This window comes from Hipposideros armiger, unplaced genomic scaffold, assembly GCF_001890085.2.
Source record: "Hipposideros armiger isolate ML-2016 unplaced genomic scaffold, ASM189008v1 scaffold_1274, whole genome shotgun sequence".
NCBI lineage: Eukaryota > Metazoa > Chordata > Mammalia > Chiroptera > Hipposideridae > Hipposideros > Hipposideros armiger.
In genome coordinates this window covers 42,640-63,936 of record NW_017732624.1, presented here as the reverse complement: position 1 = coordinate 63,936, position 21,297 = coordinate 42,640, and the positions used below count along the sequence as shown (strand labels likewise).

The window sequence follows — 21,297 nt, the reverse complement described above, 5'->3', positions numbered from 1 at the left end:
TTCAGTCCTCTGTCACAAACGATATTGGGGGGTATTTATCATTTTAATCGGGGGTAGCAGTTGTACAGGCTGCCAATGTGCAGCTCCTACCAGGAATGCCAGGAATATGGGTTTGTTCCAAGTGGCATGGTGGCACACCAAGGCATTCACACCTATAATAAGAAAGGGGAGGGCTGAAGGGGCCACCACCACTAAAAGATTTTTAATAAAAATTGTTCCAGGGGCCGGCCGAGTGGCACGTTGGTTAAGCATCAGGGCCCCGGTTTGGGTCCCACATGAGGGCCAGTGACACTGCCCTCTGCAGCTAAGATGGTGAATAACAGCTCGACCTGGAGCTGGGCTGCTGGGAGTTGCTGGCAGCAGCGGGTTGCCATGGGCTACCGTGAGTGGCCGGCAGCCAGCGTGAGCTGCCAAGAGCCGCTGTGAGCGGCCGTCTGGAAGCCGGTGACCTATCTGCCTCACCTGGGAAGAGCGCAATGATTACAATACCAACATGGAGCAGTGACGCAACGTCCTCCACAACTAGACTGAAGAACGAAAGGACAACAACTTGTCTGTTCCCCTTCCCCGATTACCCAATGCTGTTCCCTTCTCCCAATTCCCCAATAAAATCTTAAAAAAAAAAAATTGTTCCAATAGTGACATCCAGTAGAAGTTGAACACTTTCTACTATCCTACTTGTTAGCCTTGTAATTTGAAGGGTACTCCTCACTTGTGTTTGGAGGAGTTTCTGGGAAGCACTGTAACTTAGGCTCCAGTGTCAGTGAGAGCCATAAAAGGTGGTTTTGTTATGTGCATCCCACTAGATAATTAAAGAAGTATATGAGTGATTGTCTCCTGGAGAAGGGACAAGATATGGGGAACTGATAGGTCTCTAGGACAGGGGCCTTGGTGGCTATCACTCTCAGAAGTCAGGGTTTTGGATCTTGGATACCGCTTCTGGGGCTGGGGTGTTCTGGGAGGTGATGACATTTGCTCTCAGAGCAGGGTCAGTGGTCTCTTGAAGAGCCTGCAGTGCCTGAGCAAAGGTTTCTAACTTGTGTTCAGGCTGACCTGAGACTGTCATTAGGGACTGCTGATCTAAGGACCTGCTAATATAGAGAAACCTATTGGTCCTTTCTTGAGAGAGGGAGCTGGGTTGAGGCACCAGCCCTCTCTGGAGAATGCTAAGGAAGCCCCCATATCCTCTAGGGCTCCTCCACTGAGTTCCTGGTTCAGGGGGCAATGGGGCCCATTTGCCAGACAAGATTTGGGCTTTAGGGCAATTTCTTTTCATGTGGTAGCTACAGCATAAATGTGGTCTAATGCATGTTGTTCTGTATCTGATTTCTATGAGCTGTAACAGCATGGTCTTATAGTTTTGGTGGGGAAGGTGCCGTTTAAGAACAACTCCTTAGTCTCTGGCCCCAAGAGTGCCTCCTCTGGGTTGGAAATGGTCAGATTGCTTCTAAAATTGCAGTATTTATTTCCCAGTATATGTCAGGCCATGTCAAAGTTATAAGACACCGTGGAACAAAAATGGCAGTTTTAAAGTGTTAGTTTTGTTCAGTAGTGTTTAATTAATTGATTTTCTCTTTTAAAAATTCAACATTTTATTTGGAAATAACTGTAGATTCACATGCAGTAGTAAGAAATCATATAGAAAAATCACTTTTACCCTTTACCCAGTTTCTACCAATGGTAACAATCATCTTGCAAATCTGTAATAATATATCACAACCAGGATATTGGTACTGGTACAGTCCAGATAGTTTACATTTACATCAGTACAAGTGTCCCTGATGTTGCCCTGTAATAGCTACATCCACTTCTTTTCTGCCCCAACCCCTTCTGAACCCCTGACAATCATGAATCTGATCTGTTTCTATAATTCTGCCATTTTAAGAATGTCATATAAACAAAATCATACAGTATTATAACCTTTGGGTATTGGCTTTTTTCACTCGGCATAATTTCTGGAGAATACCCCAAGTTTTGGTGTGTATCAGTAGTCTGTTTCTTTTTCTTAATGCTGTGTAGTGTTCCATGGTATGGATCTACCAGTTTAAATATTCACCTATTGAGTGACATCTTGGTGGTTTTCCGTTTTGGGATATTACAAATAAAGCTTCAGTAAATATCATGTGCAGGTTTTTGGTGAACATAAGCCTTTGTTTCTGTGGGATAAATGCCTAAAATACTATTACTGTCATATAGTAGTGGTATGTTTAGTTTTTTGAGAAACGGCCACACCATTTTCTAGGGTGGTTGGATCATTTTACATTCCCACCAGTAATGTGTGAGTGATCCTATTACTCCACAGCCTCATCAGCATTTGGTGCTGTCACTGTTTTTTATTTTAGCCATTCTGATAGGTGTGTAGTGATATTCCATTGTGGGTTTAATTTGCATTTCCTTAATGATTAATAGTATTGAACATCTTTTTATGCCCTTATTTCTCCACTCTATCCTCTTCAGTGAAATGTATATGGTTTTTTTTACCCATTTTACTGATTGGATTGTGATTTAACTGTTGAGTTTTGAGAGTTACCGTATTTGCCGGCGTATAAGACGATTTTTTGGCCCTGAAAAATATGCCTCCAAGTGGGGGGTCGTCTTATACGCCAGGTACACTTCAGATAGACTGCCCATAGTGCTTGCCCCGTGCCATAGTGGCCTCCCGATGCCCGCCCACTTCATTCTACATACCGTTCAGGCATCAGCAGCGCTGCTGGGTGTAGGCTCGGCTGTGTGCGATTTTGCGAGTGTGGTAAATTCGGGTTACCGTATATTTCTTTACATATGCATTGAAGATTCGCGATTTTGCGCTATCATGGTGCCTGTTAGAATGTTGAAGAGCTCGCACTTGTGCACTAGTGAAGTCCCAGGGAGATGCTGATGCAAGGGTGGACCAGACTGCTATAGTGACAGGGCGGGCAAACAGGGAGCAGGGACCAATCAAATCAGGCTTTGTATACAGCCAACAGCCAACCACAATACTGCACCATTGTACAGTACAGCATAGAAAATGTCGACCAGTCAAACCCCTATCATCCCTATCATGGCACCAGCCAAAAGAAAGAAGTATGATGCAAATTTTAAACTGAAAGTTATAAACTTTGCTAAGGAAAATAATAATTGTGCTGCTGCAAGACAATATGGAGTAACAGAAAAGATGGTTCGGGACTGGAAATCAAATGAGAAAGCATTAAAGAGTATGCCAAGGGGTAAGTGTGCATTAAGAAGAGGCACCCCACACTGGCCAGAACTCGAAAAACATGTAGCAGACATGGTGGCTCAACATCGCCAAAACGGTTATGTGGTGACACGAAATACAATACGCTTGTTTGCACTTCAGTGGGCCAAATCAAATCTGATATTGTTTTACCTTTTATTTGGTGTGTGGAAGGTGTGCGGAAGAGGGGGTAGTCTTATACGGCGAGTATATAACAAACTCTGTATTTTGAGTGGAAATGTTAGGGGGTCGTCTTATACGCCCAGCTGTCTTATACGCCGGCAAATACGGTATTTCTATATGTTAAATATAAGTCTTTTATTGGATATGACATTAGCTGGGGGAGAGAGGGGCACCTCATTACTGCTGAGTGGGAATGATAGTCCAGTCTCCACCAATGTGGTTCCCACTGACACCACAGGGAGAGGTGGCTCATTATTGTCAGTAGAGGTGAAGATAAGTCATAAGCTCCTACTTGGCCATCTCTGATACCACCTTGACCTGGCTGTTGGGGTGCCTCATTATAGTTTTGCAAGGGTAGAAGTATATGCACCTCACTTAGCCTTTGCTGGTAGGAGTGTGGGTGAGGCCACTCCCCACCCCCACCCCCAGCCTCCATCCCCCACCCCAGGTGTTTGGCTGAAATAGAGCAGTTTTTGTCTAAAAGTTTATTGTCTTGGCCGACTTCACTTTTACTGATCTTTTTAGCCGATGAGAGCAGGTTTTTGTTAGAGCTTTTGTCTGTTCTCCTTCTTCCTGGGTTGCTGGCTTCTTCAGATCCAGATCTGGGATACATGAGGTAAAAAGAAAAACCAGGGCTCTCACTACTATGCCATTGCTCAGGTTCCAAGGTCCCTACCCAGTTTGCCTTCTTCTCTACCTCTTTCAGATTCTTCTTAAATTTGTTTTATGTGTAAAGTCCAGGATTTCTAGTTGGACTTAGCAGGTGGAATAGGGAAAAACATATCTACTCCATTATGTGGGAAGTGGCAGCATATTTTAAAATATTTTTATATGAAATCAGACGTGGCTATATCATCAAATAGAGTGCCAAGTTACAACTTTATAGGACAACATGGAAATCTCAGAGAAATTTTGTATTTATGGCAATTTTAGGCACTGACCTTATACCCCAGGAAAGAGGTACTATTGGGTTGTTGGAAAAGTCATGACGTACTTTTTCTATGTTTTCCATTGCAAAAATGCATCATGACATTTCCAACAACCCAATAGTTCTTTTTCCTATTCTTAATGGTAAAATATTAGGGTGTAGGCTAAACTTCTATAACAGAGAGACCCCAAAAAACAATGTCTCACGTAAAGTAGAATGTTTTCTTTCATGTGACAGTCCAAGGTGGGAACAGGAGTAAGCTCCTTGAGGTCACCCAAGGGCACAAGCTGGGTGGGCAGCTGAGCCATCCTTTTACATGGCTTCTAGGGATGTTCTAGACATCATTATTTTCAGCTGGTAATAATAACAGTGATAGTGATGGTGGTAGTAGGGGAACATGGAGGCCAAGAACTTGATTTTTTAAGGACAGGAAGCAGCAGTTGTACTTACTGCTTTTGCTCATATCCTGTTGGCCGAAGCCTAGTCATATGGTCACACCTAGCTGCAAAAGAAACTGGAAATATCTCCAGCTTGGTGCCATGTGACGAGCAAATGTTGGGGTAGGAGACCTCTGTTACTAAAAGAAAAAAGGTGAGATTACTGCGGGACAACAGTAGTTTGCTTTCATTAGTTACTTCAGTGAAAAATTTTTAGAAGAAATTAACTGCACAGTTTTAGTTATCATGAGCCATTTTATTCTGTAGTTAACCCTCTTATTCTTATTTTGTTCTTAACTGTTTTATTATAAAAGATCACGAAATTAATTTTTATATAACTATTTGGACTACTTCAAGTAAGAACTTGTTTTTATTTTCTAGGGTTTACAGAGTCCACGGGGAATAGGATGCAACCCGGAAACTGTATGTAGTCACATTATTATTGAGAGCCATGAAAAAGGATGTTTTAGGACTCTAACTGCTGAACAACCACAGTTGGACAGCCATCCCTGTGTGTTCAGATCTGCTGAACCCTTAGAAATGCTCAAAGGACAACGGAGCCCATCATCATGGAGAACCAGGCACATCAACCTTTCCAAATCACTAGACCAGAGCAACCCCCATTTTGAAGCTTGGAATTCCTTGCAGTTACAAAGTCATTCCCCATTTCAAAACTTGTTGGCTGATGACTTCAAAATTAGCAAGGGCTTTCAAATGCCATTCCATGAAAAGATGGACCCTTGGCTGTCAGAATTAGTAGAACCCACTTGTGTGCGACCTGAAGAAATGGATTGTCATTCTTCATCACAAATGCTGCCCCCAGAATCCATGAAAAAGTTTACTACCTCCATCACTTTTTCATCTCACCAACATTCTAAATGTTTTTCAGATTCCTCTGTTGTTAAGGTTGGTGTTACTGAAGGTAGCCAGTGTAGTGGAGCATCTGTAGGAATATTTAATTCTCATTTCACTGAAGAGCAAAATCCTCCTAGAGATCTAAAACAGAAAACCTCTTCCCCTCCATCATTGAAAATCATTAGTCATTCACCAGATAAAGCTGTGACGATTTTAGCAGAAAGCAGTAGAAAAGGTAAATTTTCTGTTGAATGTTCTCACCAAGAAGAAAAACTCTTAGAAAGACCAGATTTTAAAGGCAGTCATTCTGTGCCCAGTACCAGTACAAATTCTGGAAAAGTTAAGGAAGTTCATTTTGCTGATAACCATACCTTCATTAATATAGACAGACCAAGTTCCACATTAGGAGTAAAAGAGAAGAATGTAACTATAACACCAAATCTTCCTTCGCGCATATTTCTTGAACAACAAGAGCTCTTTGAACAAAGCAAAGTCCCACATGCAGATCACCATGTGAGAAAACACCAGTCTCCCCCTCCTCAACATCAGGATTTTGTAGCTTCAAACCTTCCTTGTTTCATTTTTCTTGAAAAACGAGAACTCTTGGAACTAAGCAAAGCCCCAGATGTAGATCACCAGATGAGAGAAAACCACTCCTCCCTTCCTCAAGGTCAGGATTATATAGCTCCAGACCTTCCTCCTCCCATTTTTCTTGAGCAACGTCAGCTCTTTGAACAAAGCAAAGCCCCGGATGTAGATCACAACATGAGAAAACAATCTTCCCCTCTTCCTCAAGGTCAGGATTCTGTAGTAGAAAACAATGATCAACATAAGCCTAAATCACACATTTCTAATATGATAGATGTTGAAGCCAAGTTAAATAAGGTGGTCTCCCAATCAGCCCCAAATCAAAGTCCATTAGCAACATCTTCACCTACATTAGCAACATCTTCACCTACATTAGCAACTTCTTCACCTACATTAGCAACTTCTTCACCTACATTAGCAACATCTTCACCTACATTAACAACATCTTCACCTACATTAGCAACATCTTCGTGTACATTAGCAACATCTTTGCCTACATTAGCAACATCTTCACCTACATTAGCAACATCTTTATCAATACCTACTCCACCTTCAAATAAAAAAGCACTTTCTTTTGTCCATATAACTCTTTCTCCCAATACTCCATCCAAGTTGGATAGTGGAACCTTAGATAAAAGATTTGTTTCATTGGATCCTGCTTCTAAAAAAAGAATGAATAGTGAGTTTAACTCTGATCTACAAACTATATCTTCAAGATCATTGAGACCAACCACCAAATTACTGACCACTAAACCTGTAGCACAGGATCAAGAGTCTTTAGGTTTTCTAGGACCTAAATCTTCATCGGACTTTCAAGTTGTACAGTCTCCTCTTCCAGATGGTAATACTATTACTCAGGACTTGAAAACCATACCTTCTCAGAATAGCCAGATAGTAACCTCAAGGCAAACACAAGTGAACTTTTCAGATTTGGAAGGATATCCCAATCCAGAAGGGACTCCAGTATCTGCAGATCGGTGAGTCTCATTGTGATGACAAGCAAGCTGATGAAATTTGTGATAAAGGGTTTTAAATAACTTAAGCAAATATAAGTTCTTGGGTAGGAGGCAGTATGATTCTCTTATGGGAGACTATATCTGACTAGTCTGCTAGAAGTCTTTCAAGGGATAAATACCAAAGTAAGAGAATATCTGAAAGTAATGTATGTATACTTTCAAAGGGCTTTTAACAAGACTTGGCATCAAGTATTTTAAATTGCATTACTTAGAGAGGAATCTTTGATCATCCAGTGGTACAATTTACTCATTCCTTGTTTATTGTGTTGGAGATATGCTGAAGACAAGGCCTTGGGAGGGGACGCACACCCATGCTTGCTCTCTTTCTCTCCCTCTCTTTGTTTCTATTTCTTGATTCCTCTCAAATATTTAGTATTTACAATGAAAAAAAAAAAAAGAAGTAACTTTCCAGTAGAGAATTCTGGTAGACATCATTTTAGCCAAGCCGTCAAGGTTAATATCGCCAGGGATGCATATCAACATAATGTGCTCCCTGAATGTAATGCTCTACTTCACAGCGTGTTGTAGGAAAGGAAACCCAGGTCAGGGATAAATGCGTTAGAATTATATTATTCAACCTAATTTTAAGACTGTCATTCATTCAGTTTTACATTAATGAGTCCTTTACGAGAAACTCATGTAACATTCTATTATGGCTAAACAGAACTACCCTGTGTGTTTAATATTTCCATCTTACAGTTGAGAAGGCATCATGTCATAGTGGAGAGCACTGGGGTTGGAAAGGAGGAAGGGAAAAAATGTTTTTTTTCAACATCCACATGTGATAGCCTTGGCAATGAGGGACTTCTATATGTTATCTCATTTAATACTCATGATAAACCCTGTGAGGTAGATGGTGGTATCTTTATTTACCCTCTGTGAAATAGAGACATGACATTGCTACTTTGTCGTGTCTTAAATATTGCTGTTTGTAAGCAGCAGATTGGGTATTCAAATATAGTATGTTTAATCAAAGCAAGCGTTTGTTCACCACATGAGACTGTCTCTCCGAATCTTGAACTTGACTTCCAGCTCTTCTACCAGCTGTCTTCTTGGACAAGTCATTTAATACCTTTGGCACTCATATGGATGATGGGGGAAGTTGAAGGGGTGGAAACCTGAAAGATTCCTTATGGTTCTAAAAGTTAGCAACTTGAGAATTGAATTGGGACAAAACAAACAAACAGGGTCAGTCTCTGGCTTCAGTATTATAAACAGGGTGCTGTAGAGATTGGTACTAATAATTTTTTTTGAAAAATGTTTAGAAATTAAAAGATTGACAAGTTTATATACAATACTTAAATTCATCAAAGTCATAAAATGCCTAGTTATTGGAGCTGAGTTCCTTGAATAAGAAGAAAATTATAGATGATTATAAATATGAACTAATAATGCCATTTATTCAGAATATACTAAATGCCAGGTATTGTAGTGGTTGCTTATATAATTTTATACTCAGTATAATCAGAGATAGATGGAATTGCCTCAATTTATAGATTTAAAAAACCTAATACTTAGAGAAATTAAATGTTTTGCCCAATATCACATGGCCATTGAGTGTTGGAGGTAGCATTTGAACCTAGGTTTGTCTGACTCCAGAGTCTATAATAATTCAAACTGTGTATACACATACATACTCATCTGTGTGTATGTATAGTCATGTACCACATAGCCACATTTAGGTCAATGATGGACTGCATTATGACGGTGGTCCCATAGGTTATAATGGAGCTGATTATAATCCAATCCTTACTCAAGTTTTTTCCAGTTTTACCTATTGAGAACACTTTAATATTGGCTCCTATACTGTGCCCCAGCCCTGAAATCAACCATTTCTCCAAAGAATCCTCGTTTCTTTTTCTGAAGAATAGGATTTTTTTCCTAGCTTTATTAAGATATAATTGACATGATATTCTGTAAGTTTAAGGTTTACAACATGTTAACTTGGTAACATTTACATATTGCAAAGTAATTGCTGCCATAGCATTAGCTAAAACCTCCATTACAACACATAATTACCAGTACTTCTTTGTGGTGAAAACATTTAAGATCTACTCTCTTAACAACATTCAAGTGTATATTACGTTATTGTTAACTGACATCGCAAATCTGTACATGGATCCCCAGTATTTATTCACCTTCTAATTGGGAATTTGTACCCTTTGACCAGTATCTTCCCATTTCCCCCACCATCCAGCCCCTGGTAATCATTCTACTCCCTGTTTGCACAAATACGGCTGTTTTAGATTTCACATTGTGTGGTATGATATAATACTTGCCTTCCTTCAAGGTCATTCTGTGCTGTTACAAATGACATGATTTCCTGTGGCTGAATAATATTCCTGTGTGTGTGTGTGTGTGTGTGTGTGTGTGTGTGTGTGTGTATGCCACATCTTTATCCGTTTATCCGTTGATGCACACTTAGGTTGTTTCCATATCTTGGCTATTGTAAACAATGCTACAGTAAACATGGGGGTGCAGATATCCTGTTTTCATTTTCTTTCCTGTATACCCAGAAGTGAGATTGAGGGAGTATAAGGTAGTTCTGTTTTTAATTTTGTGAAGAACCTCTGCACTGTTTTCCATAGTGGCTACACCAATTTACATTCCAACAGTGTTCAAGGGTTCCCTTTTCTCCACATTCTCACCAACACTTGTTATCTTTTGTCTTTTTTTTTTTTAATTTACATTTGCTCACTTATTTTTTTTTAGATTTTTTTTGGTGGGGGAATTGGGGAAGGGAACAGCATTGGGGAATCAGGGAAGGGGAACAGACGAGTTGCTGTCCGTTTTGTTCTTCAGTCGTGGAGGACGTCGCTTCACTGGCCCATGTTGATATTATCATTGCGCTCTTCCTGGGTGAGGCAGATCGGTCACCGGCCATTGGACGGCTGCTCACGGCAGCTCACAACGGCTACCAGCCACTCACGCTGGCTGCTGGCCACTCACGGTAGCTTACGGCAGCCCACTGTAGCTTACGCCGTCACCAGCGACACATGGCAGCCCACCTCCAGGTGGAGCTGTTGTTCACCAACTTAGCTCTAGAGGGCACAGCATCACTGGCCCATGTGGGATTCAAACTGGTGGCCCTGCTGCTCAGAGTTTGTGCTCCCAAGCCAACTCTTAACCAACGAGCCACTCGGCAGGCCCTCTTTTGTCTTTTTGATGATAGTCATTCTTACAGGTGGGAGATGATATGTCATTGTGGTTTTGATTTGCATTTCTCTGATGATTAGTGATGCCAAGCACTTTTTCATTTGTATATCTTTTTTGAAAAATGTCTCTTCAGTTTCTCTGCCCATTTTTACCATATATCCCCATGTATAAGATGCACCTTTTTTTGAAAAATTTGAGGTCTAAAAACTGGGTGCGTCTTATACAATGGTTGTAGATTTCAAATGCCATAGATGGAATTGAGGATGAGGGAGTATCTGAAGACAGTAATTCATCATCAGACACATATGAGGACAAGCTAATGGTTGAGAGTTTTGACAGTGATGAGGAGTTGTATGAATTTTGTGATGAATAAAACTTGAGTTCAATAATTTTATGTAATACTTTTTTTTCAAATTTCGGGCCCCAAAATTAAGGTGAGTCTTATACATGGGGAAATATGGTAATTGGAAATTTTGTTTTTTTATTATTCAGTGGTATGAGTTCTATATATATTTTGGATATTAAGCCCCTTTCAGATGTATGATTTGCAAATTTTTTCTCCCATTGAGTAGGTTGTTGCCCTTTTATTTTGTTGATTGTTTAGGTCGCTGTACAGAAGATTTTTGGTTTGATGCAGTTCCATTTACTGAATTTTGCCTTTGTTGCTTGTGCTCTTGGTGTCACATCCAAAAAATTGTTGCCAAGACCAATGTCAAGGAATTTTTTTCCCTGCTTCCTCTATGAGTTTTATAGTTTCAGGTCTTATGTTTTAGGTCTTTAATCTATTTTGAGTTAAATTCCTAGTGGTGTAATATGTGAATCCAATTTCATTTTTCTGTGGCAATTATCCAATTTTCCCAGATTGTTTATTGAAGAGATTATCCTTTCCCTATTGTATATTCTTGGCTTCATTGTCAAGTATTAGTTAATGGTATGTGCAGGTGTTTATTTCTGGGCTCTCTATTCCATTAGTGTATGTGTCTATTTTTATGCTAATTATGTGCTATTTTGATTACTATAGCTTTGTAGTGTAGTTTGAAATTGGGAAGTGTGATGCTTCCAGTTTTGTTCTTTTTTTTTTTCTCAGGATTGCTTTGGCTATTTGGAATCTTTTGTGGCTACGTACAAATTTTAGGGTTGTTTTTCTCTTTCTGTTTCATTGGAATTTTGGTAGAGATCCATTGAATTTATATGCTGCTTACAAGAGACTCACTTCAGCTTAACGGACACCGGCTCAAAGTGAGGGAATGGAAAAAGATATTACCTTCAGTGGGAACCAAGAGAGCAGGGGTGGCTCTGCTTATCTCAGACAAAATAGATTTTGTAGACAACATAGACAAAGAAGATTGTTATACAATAATAGAAGGGTCAATTCATCAAGAAGATGCAGGCATACCTTGGAGACATGGCAAGTTCAGTTCCAGACCACTGCAATAAAGTGTCATACAGATTTTTTTATTTCCCAGTGTATATAAAAATTATGTTTATAGTATACTGTAGTGTATGAAGTATACAATAACATTTTGTCTAAAAAACAATATGTATACCTTAATTAAAAAATAACTTGATTGCTAAAAATACTAACCGTCATCTGAGCCTTCAGTGACTCATAATCTTATCCCTAGTAGAGGGTCTTAACTTGAATTTGTAAAAAAAAGAAAAAAGAAAAAAGATCTGTAAAGCAGATGTTAGCATCTTACCTGATGAGAAATGTGTATTTATTTAACATTATTCTCTTGTAAATAAGAAGCAGTGTGCTATTTTTCTCCGCTTTATTTTTATTTTGTTTTGTTTTAGATTGATTACAATATTTCTAGGTATGGATTTCTTTGGGGTTTGTTTGAGCTATCTTTCATCATATTTGGGGAGTTTTCAACCCTTATTTCACCAAATATATATATTTATTTATATATATAAATAAATCTTGTACTACACTCTCTTCTTTGTCTCTGATGACACAAATGCTAGACCTTTTGGTATTATCTTACAGGTCCCTGAAGCTCTGTTGATTTTTAAAATTTTTTTCCCCCTCTGTTGTCCTGTTTTTGCATTTGTTTCAAGGATATGCACCTTTAGTTGTTGGAGCATTCTATAACTTCTTTAAAGTTTTTGTCAGACCTAACATCTCTTTCATTCCAGCATTAATGTCAGTTGATTGTCTTTTCTCATGTGAGTTGAGATTTTTCTGGTTCTTCATGCTGAGTAATTTTGGCATGAGTTATTTTCATAATGTCTTCTTATCCTTTCATTTTCTGAATCTTTAGTGATAAAAGCTTTTTGATGTCTGATATTGCTGATTTGTATTTTCCCTTTTTTTGTTGGTCACTCTCGCTAGGGATTTAACAGTTTGGGTTTTGTTGATCCTCTAGTGTGTGTTTTTTATTTCATTAATTTCTGCTTTTATCTTCATTTTATTTTTTCTGTTTGAGGTTTTAACCTGATAGTCTTTTTCTACCTTTCTGAGAATACTTAATTTTTAAATATATTTTAATTAATTTGTAGCCTTCTTTTCTAATGTACACAATTTTTTATGTAGTTTTTCATCATCTTCAAAATATTTTCTCATTTCTTTTATAATTTCTTTTTTGTTTCATGGGCTATGTAGAGAAGTGTTTCTTATTTCCAGTTATATGGGAACTCTTCTAATTATTGTTTGTTTCTAGTTAATTCCATCATGGTAATTGAGATTACAATTTCATTATGTTTAAATTTTTTAGAATTGCTATATGGTATGGTATATTGTGTGTGTGTGTGTGATGTGCCATTGAGTTGGTTCCGAATCCACTAAGTGACATCCACAATGTCCTGTCCTCAACAGCCCCACTCAGCTCCTGTAGACTCATGCCTATGGCTTTTATGGAGTCAATCCATCTCACATTTGTTCCTCCTGTTTTCCTGCTGCCTTCTTTTTTTCCCAGCATTGTCTTTCCCAAAGAACCTTGCCTTCTCATGATGTGCCCAACGTAGGACAACTTAAGTTTTATCATTTGTCACTCCCAATGATGTTTCAGGCTTAATTTGCTCCAGGACCCAATTTGTTTGTCTTTCTGGAGGTCTCATAGCTTGTTTTCCATGATTATGACAGTCTTAAGGAATAATGGTAAGATACTAAGTAGAATTTCCTTCAACCTGGGTTTGACTGGTGCTTTTCTCATGATTAGACCAGAGTTACGGGTTTGTCAAAGAATACCACAAAAGTGAAATACCCTGCTCATCACATCATAGCAGAGAGTATGTGACGGCCACATGACATCACTGGTGATATGAACCTTTATCACTTGTATAACATGGTGTTTGCCAGGTTTCTCTACTGTAAAGTTACTGTTTCTCCCTTTTTATATTCTATTCTTTGGAATCCAGTCACTAAGTTCAGCCCATACTCAAGGGGAAAGGGAGAGATTACCTTCATCTCCTTGGGTGGGGATGGGAGTGTGATATCTACATATATTATTTGGAATTCTTCTGTAAGTAAGAGTTGACTCCTCTCCCCTATTATTTATTTATTCAATCATTTATTTACTCCATTCTGTTTTAATATGAATTCTTTATAATCTTAATACATAATTACAACCTTGAAAACCTCTCTTTCCCACACATATAAACTCCTTGAGGGAAGGCTTTGTTTCTTGTTTATCTTTGTACACTCTATGCTTTTAGCACAGTCCCCTAATTTATAGTGGACTTCTAATAATTTTTAAAAAATGAATGAATTTTCACTTGAACTAAAAAGTACTCTTTTCTCAGGTAAATTACATAATAACATTCTAAATTGAAACTAAAAGTAGATTTTAAAATAAATAAAAGTAAACTTATACATGATCACATTTTAATAACTATCCAAGAAAGTGAAGGGTACTGCAGAAATAACTTACCCATTTGAGGTTGATGTGTCTCTACATACTATTCTTTGAAACTACTTTTGGAAAGAGATTATAGTATTTTATAAGCTTAGGATATGACCTACTATGTCCTTTCTCTTCTTTGTTCAGATCCTTAAAGGATATTAAGCCCCCATCTTCGGCCTTCTCTGGAAAATTTTCATCTGATGCAGTCACTCAGATAACAACAGAAAGTCCACAAAAAACCATGTTTTCATCTGAGATTTTTATTAATGCTGAAGATTGTGAACATGAAATTCCAGAGCCCAGTACCCAGAAGCTGGACAAAGTTCCTGTCAAGTTTGCTTCCTCATTTTCAATCCAGCAAATTACTGTTCCTCGTGGCACAGACGGAGGTAAGAGAATGTGCTTACATTTTAGGTCATATTACCAACTTTTATGTGTAATTATCTCAGAAACTTGTGTCTTTCTAGTCAGAAAACCTAATTTTAATTGTAAGCATTAGGATCCACGTGATCGTATCCATCTTTTAATTTCATAGGTATGAAGAGAATATGATTTATTATGTTTTTACCTTAATTTCTAATGGAGTGAACAACATGTGGAACTCATGAAGCTTGTGGTTGGCATATTTTCATCTCATGATACCTGTAATAAGAATGCAAGTATTTCATAAAAACTTAAAACTATGGAAGGTCCCATTTAGGTGGGCAGGTGAATTATTGGCATTTTGTCTTGTAGTAAAAGTTGCATACTATAGTAAATAGATGCAAATATATATAGTAGTGCAAACACAATACCAGTCTATTTCTCGCTCATAAAACTATGACCAAGGACCCAGGCTGACTGTTGTCTTTGAAACATGCAACCCACAATTACTTGGAATTCACCATCACAGTCAACTGGAAGGGACAAAAAACATGGAAAACGCATGTGTAATGTTTTTATGGGCTAGGTCTGAAAGTGGTCTAAATTACATTCTACTGCCTCGGAAGAGTTTAGCTGGGTTTTGCAGGATGAAGAAGAAATGGATTTTGGTGAATAGCTAGCCATCTCTACCATAACATCTGCATTTAGAGTGCTATGCTATTGTAGCAGTGATATTTCAATAGTGCTTATACTGTATAATATTCAAAATTAGAGCAAGTTATTTTCTTTTTTTAGACCAGTAACAGGAAAATTAACAATTAAGTTCCCATTCTTCCTCCAAAAGAGGTTGGGAACTTTAGCTTATTAATTTTAAAGTATTTAATAGTTTGTACATATCTATTCAAATATATTTTAAGTTTTTCTACTTATGCAAAAAGTTTATTTGTAGATACATATGGAATATGCCTAAATGTATAAAGACAATTGCTTGGTTCAGCATTTAAATTGCATTGAATTTAACTTAAATAAGTACATTTATATGTTAAGATGGTTATACTTCTTATACACTTTTACCGTGAAGTAAAATTGAACCCCAAGATGTACAGCTTAGTAAATATCACAAAGAACACCTTTATGTGTCAGTTATCTATTGCCACAGTGGTACCATATAGCAAACAACCTCAAAAATCTCAGTGCTTTATAGTAACAAACATTTGCTTTTCTCACTCATTGGCTTGTGTGTCAATTGGAGTTTGGCGCAGGAAGCAGAAATGGATTGGTTCTTATGCTCCACTTGCCTTATTCTAAAACTCAGGCTAATTGTACAATAAGTACCCTAGGATAGGTTGTTCTCATGGTGGTGTCAGAAGCACAAGAGGGGAGAGCCAAATGCGGAAGTGTATTTTAAACATTTACTCACAGCAAATGGATCAATCTATTTGGAGGCCATGAGTTATGGTTTTACCTTTACATACAGGTACCTAGGGAAAAAGGACTCTTTTAAAGTACTAATATTATTTGGTTTACTAATAAAATATTTTTTTATTAGTTTCAGGTGTATAAAACAATGTAATAGTTAATCATTTACACCTCTCACAGTGATAACCCCCCCATAAAATATTATTTTTAATACTGTAGATTCAAAAGTAAAATTTTGATATTTTTTTATGTGAAAACATTTTAAAGTACAAAGAACAGTATGTTAAATGCATGACTATCTGCCCATTACTCTGAATTAAATTCAGAATAATATGCTATATGTTTATATTCAGTTCTATATTCAAATTTTTTGAAATTTATTGTTGAACTTTCTTTAACCCTCCCTAGTCCTTCCTTTCCCAAAGGCAGCTATTATTTGCTGTGTAGTCACTTGTTCTCCCAAAGGCAGGCAGTCCAAAGTAACCTTAAGACTACTGCATTTAAATATAATGAGAATTTCAAAAGGCCACATTTCTTTCTCAGAATTCTCCATCTCTATATGATAGCCATTCTTGTTCTGGGTCCATTGTAATTCTGCCCAATTGTTTTTATTTGTTTTCTGCAACCTTTGAAATAAATGGTAAATTTAACCATCACCATGAAACTTATATACACTGGTGGAGGAAGGAAATTAATAAATCAATATTCTAACAATAATGACTACAGCAATGACCAGATAGAAATGGAGGCTACAGCCTGTTTTTTCTGTTGTTTAAATTCTCCCCTCCTCTACAAATTTTTGTTCCACTTGACTTTAGCCAGATTCTCAATGGCTAGTTTGGGGGGGGGGTATTTGTGTTGTTTGCTTGTTTTTGCTTGATGGAGTGATACAAGTATTCCTAAATAGTCTGAGACTTTATTAGCCCTTTACATATAGGTTTAAAGTAATTTTTTGTTAATTTGTGTCACCAAGCATGGTAAAGTACCACCCAAATATTAGCCATACTCCTAATGACTTCCTTTTTTTAAGGCATCCTTATTTCTTTCTCCCTGATAGTTAAGGTCAGGCGTGATGATAGTCAGCACCGGCATCCTATTCCATGTGTTGTTTCAGTGACATAAAGAATGTAAAATGACTAAGTGGCTCCTGTCTCCTGGTGGAAGAATCCCTCTCTTATTTCTAAGATCTTCCGTTTAACAAAGCTAAGAGTCACACACATGGAAAGCAAAAGTTTCTCAAAAAGGCTTCTGCCTTTGTTCCTAAATGTATACATTCTTTCTGTGGGATAAGCAAGTATCACATGTGGTTCTGAGCATATGCCATATTCTGTAAGCCTGCATTGCAGCCTTAGAAAGTGATGCCTACCTCCTTGTGCCATAACAGTTATGGCACAGTTATCAGTAAGTCACTCACTCCCCCATTATCAGTAAGTCACTCACTCCCCCACTCCCCTTTTTTTTTAAGTTTAGCACAGTTGTGGGTGATGAGGCTTCTGAATCTCTTTAGGCATCAGACTTTGTCTCATTTCCTTCACTGTGGCTTGAAAGCAGGGTCCTAATAATATGGAATTCAGTGTCAAAATAAGCCATCAGAATGATGGAGCAGTCAAAGATGGTAACACAGTTCTAAGTAATGCAAAGGTTATTATTGTGTCCAGAATGAAGGTGGCCTTGTTCTACTCTGTCTAGAGTGTTTTGGTTTTTATAAACTATATATGGGCAACTAGGAGTTCATCTAGGGTGTGATAGGATGAGAGAGGGAACCATGGGCTGTAAGGAAAAACTGAAGGTGCTGCAGGTGTTCAGAAGAAATGATAGCTGTCTACAAAACTCTGTTCATAGGAGCAGTACAACCCCCAAAAATACTCAGGAATAACCGAAACAAGAATTTTATAGGATGTATGTGAAGAACTCCTTTGTATAGAGATAGAAGAGAATGGTTGATTAAATTAAGAGAAGGGATGGGATGTTTCTGAATGTTGGAGAAAGCTGGATATTGTAAAGATATCATTTATTCCCAAATAAATTTACACTCTAACATAATTATGCTCAAAATTCTAATGGAATTTTTTTCTTGAACTTGTTTAATGGATCTTAAAGTTTATCAGGAATAATAACAAAGAAAACCTGGGGAAAAAAAGTAATGGAGAGGGTGAATTTTAGCAGCAGCCAAATTTAAAGTGTGGTACTAACCTAAACATCTATAAGCATGTTGATGGAATAGAACAGAAAGCACAAAAATGAATTGTTTTCTTTGATTTTAATGTGTGATGAAGGAGGTATTGCAGTGGAGAAAAATAGGGATTATATAATACGTGCTATTCGAATAAGTTGGTTACTTACTCAGGGAGAAGGAGATTTGAAGAACTTGACACTTTCAAACATATCAAAATTAGTGTTTGATGCACTTTAAATCTTTTTAATTTGTTTAAATTTTCACAGTAAGCCTAAGAAGTAGGTATTATCATGCTCGTTTTGTAGGGCAGGAAACTGAGGCAAAAAGAAGAGTAATGTCTTCAAGGTCACAAAAGTAGTAAGTGGCAGCTCCAGTGGATTTATAATTAATTGACTGATTACTTACTAAGTATGTATTGGGATACAGATTAAGTGATTTTATCGCAGAAACTCCAAAATTAAAGGTAAGTGGTTTAGAGTAGGTATCTCTCTGCCATGTCTGATGGCTCTGGCATCCTTACAGTGTTACTTCCTTCTTTGGTTCTAAAATGGCTGCTGTAGCTACCATAATCTCTAGTCCCTAGGACATGGATTGTTTTAATAAGATGCCTGGAAGTTGCACACATTAGTTTCACACTGGTCTCTCCTGTGGGCCCAAGCTTAGTCACATGTCCATACATGGCTGCAGGGTAGATTGGAAAATATAGCGTACAGGTGGGCAGTATCTGTAATAGTTATGATAGCTATCTGAGTGGTAGGACTTTGTTTTTTTATTTTTATGTATTTTCTTAATATTAGAATTTATATTTTTATAATGGAAGCTTTATTTTGAAGACCTGTCACATAGAAGAGAATTGAACTTATTTTCTATCACTCTGGGGGCAGAATAAGACCATAAAACCAGTTGTAGGGGTTAACAATGACTAGGTTTGGGTTTAATGTAAGATAAAGTATTTTTTAGTTAGAGCCATGTACTCATATATATGGAATAGATTCTAAAACTCATCTTCTCAATGAAACCAACCTCTACCACTCCATTTAAACTTCATCCTGCCCCAATTTCCCTAGTATTTCTAATCTGCCTCAGCATTTTCTGATTGTTTTCTTCATATCACTTATAATTTATTAGAATACTAGGTAATTTACTTATTTAGTATGTTAATTGTTTCCTACATGTCTCCCTCTTCTTAAGGGAGAGATATCCCAAGAACTTGAACACTGCCTGGCATTTTGAAGGCACTCAGTATTTGTTTATTGAATTATAAATGTTTTCTTATTAATTGTTCTGATCTTTATTTCCTTAGCCCAGCCTTCCCTGTTGCCATATAAGCCTTCTGGTAGTACAAAGATGTACTATGTTCCACAATTAAGTCAAACTCCTTCATTTCTGGATTCCAAATCAGATACTACCATCGAGAGCTCACACTCAGGTATTGTACAGAATTATTGAGAATTTTATTTTTTGAAATTTATTTGTAGATTTGTTGGTTAATTCTGGAATGACTTTTTAATCTTTAAAAAGCAGTGTTTAATTCAGTGCTTTTTAAATCTTTCGGTGAAATATGGAGCTTTTCATGCCTGGTTCAAATAGGTGAGTTATTTGCTCAGGTATACTATGTACATGTAAATATTTAATAAATATGTGATGAAGAAAATTGTGTGGACAGCTGTTTGTTTGGATTAGTGGACTCTTCTAGGACAAGGTTTACAAGTTTTCTCTGTTCACAGTGCCCGTAGTGTTTCATTGGTCTGGGTTTTCTTTTATCATTATGTGGAATGCATATAAATATAAGAAGTATTTTCTCAAATAGCTACTAAGTTATTAGGATACAAATACTTATTGTTTTGATCTAACAACTTAACAAATGAAAATATTAGGCATTTCTTTTTGGTTTTTCTTTTTAGAAGAAAATATTTTACTTTGTTCATAAATAACCACAGTTACTTACTAATGAGATATATGCTGCTGCTAGGGCACTAACTATATACCTCCTCAAATCTTGAGATGAAATTGGACCCAACCACCCTCGTTTCCTGCTTTTATTACAGAAACTGTAATAAATCCAGGTTTGCAAAGATACAACAGCACTGAAACGATTATAGTGCTATCTAATGTTAAAACTTTAAACTACTGTGAGCTAGTAGTTTATGTAGTGTACACCACATAGCAAATATTGTTCTTGTTTCCCCAGAATTTTAAAATATCCTACAGCAGCATCCCTTTGATACCACCACAAAGTAACTGCAGGATTAAAAAAACGAATAGCATCCCATGGAGTTGTCAGTATTTCCTGTAGGGAATATTTAGTAAATATAGTACTATACATAAAGTACTGAATGTATCAATAAGACAAGAAGAGACCTAGTAGCTATATCTACTTGAGATTATAGTTTTTCATGTTCTCCATCTATTCTGAAAGCAAAGGAGTTGAGAATAGAAAGCAATCCTTCCTTAGACAAGTAGAGTTACTCTAGATGAAAGCCTAGGAATTGTTCTAATAGCTATTCTCTATTAGTATGTTGTGCATCTACAGGTAAGAGAAGGATCCAATTAGAGTTTGTGGCCAAGGGCAAGTCATGCATTATTGTTTACAAATATTTGGGCAGATAGATTTCTCCTTAATTGAGAATGAGTAAGCAATTAAACTCATAAAATCCTTTAAAAAAATACAAACAAGGCAAAGGTAATAACCTCCCAAAGAAAGACATGGATGTTACAAATTTATTTTTTAGACCCAGTAACATTTGTTAAGTAGTAACAAGATTCCTTCCTGAAGAAAGTTACCATGTCCTTTTTTTGTAAGCCATTTTATACCTCATACCAGTGTTCATTAAATACATTAAAATATTTATATATTGGGCCGGCCGAGTGGCGTGATGGTTAAGAACTGGCTTGGGATGCCAGAGGGCCCCGGTTCGGATCCCACATGTGAGGGCCAGTAACACTGCCCTCTACAGCTAAGATGCTGAACAACGGGCTCGACCTGGAGCTGGGCTGCCGCGAGTCGCCGGCGACGGTGTAGGCTGCAGCCCCTGTGGCAGTGGGTTGCCATGGGCTACCGTAGTCAGCAGACAGTGTGAGCAGCCAGCAGCCGCAGTGAGTGGCCGTCCAGAAGCC

General features: G+C 37.6%; 1 protein-coding gene across 1 annotated transcript in view; it reads left to right on the top strand.

Annotated features, from left to right (window-relative positions):
* ALMS1 (ALMS1 centrosome and basal body associated protein) overlaps positions 1–21,297 on the top strand; it is a 130,386-nt gene that overhangs the window by 86,088 nt on the left and 23,001 nt on the right. The window contains exons 12-14 of the mRNA XM_019633288.1: positions 5,144–7,182; positions 14,367–14,611; positions 19,484–19,609. Of these exons, the coding sequence (XP_019488833.1) occupies positions 5,144–7,182; positions 14,367–14,611; positions 19,484–19,609 (2,410 nt within the window). The remainder of the gene's footprint in view (positions 1–5,143; positions 7,183–14,366; positions 14,612–19,483; positions 19,610–21,297) is intronic.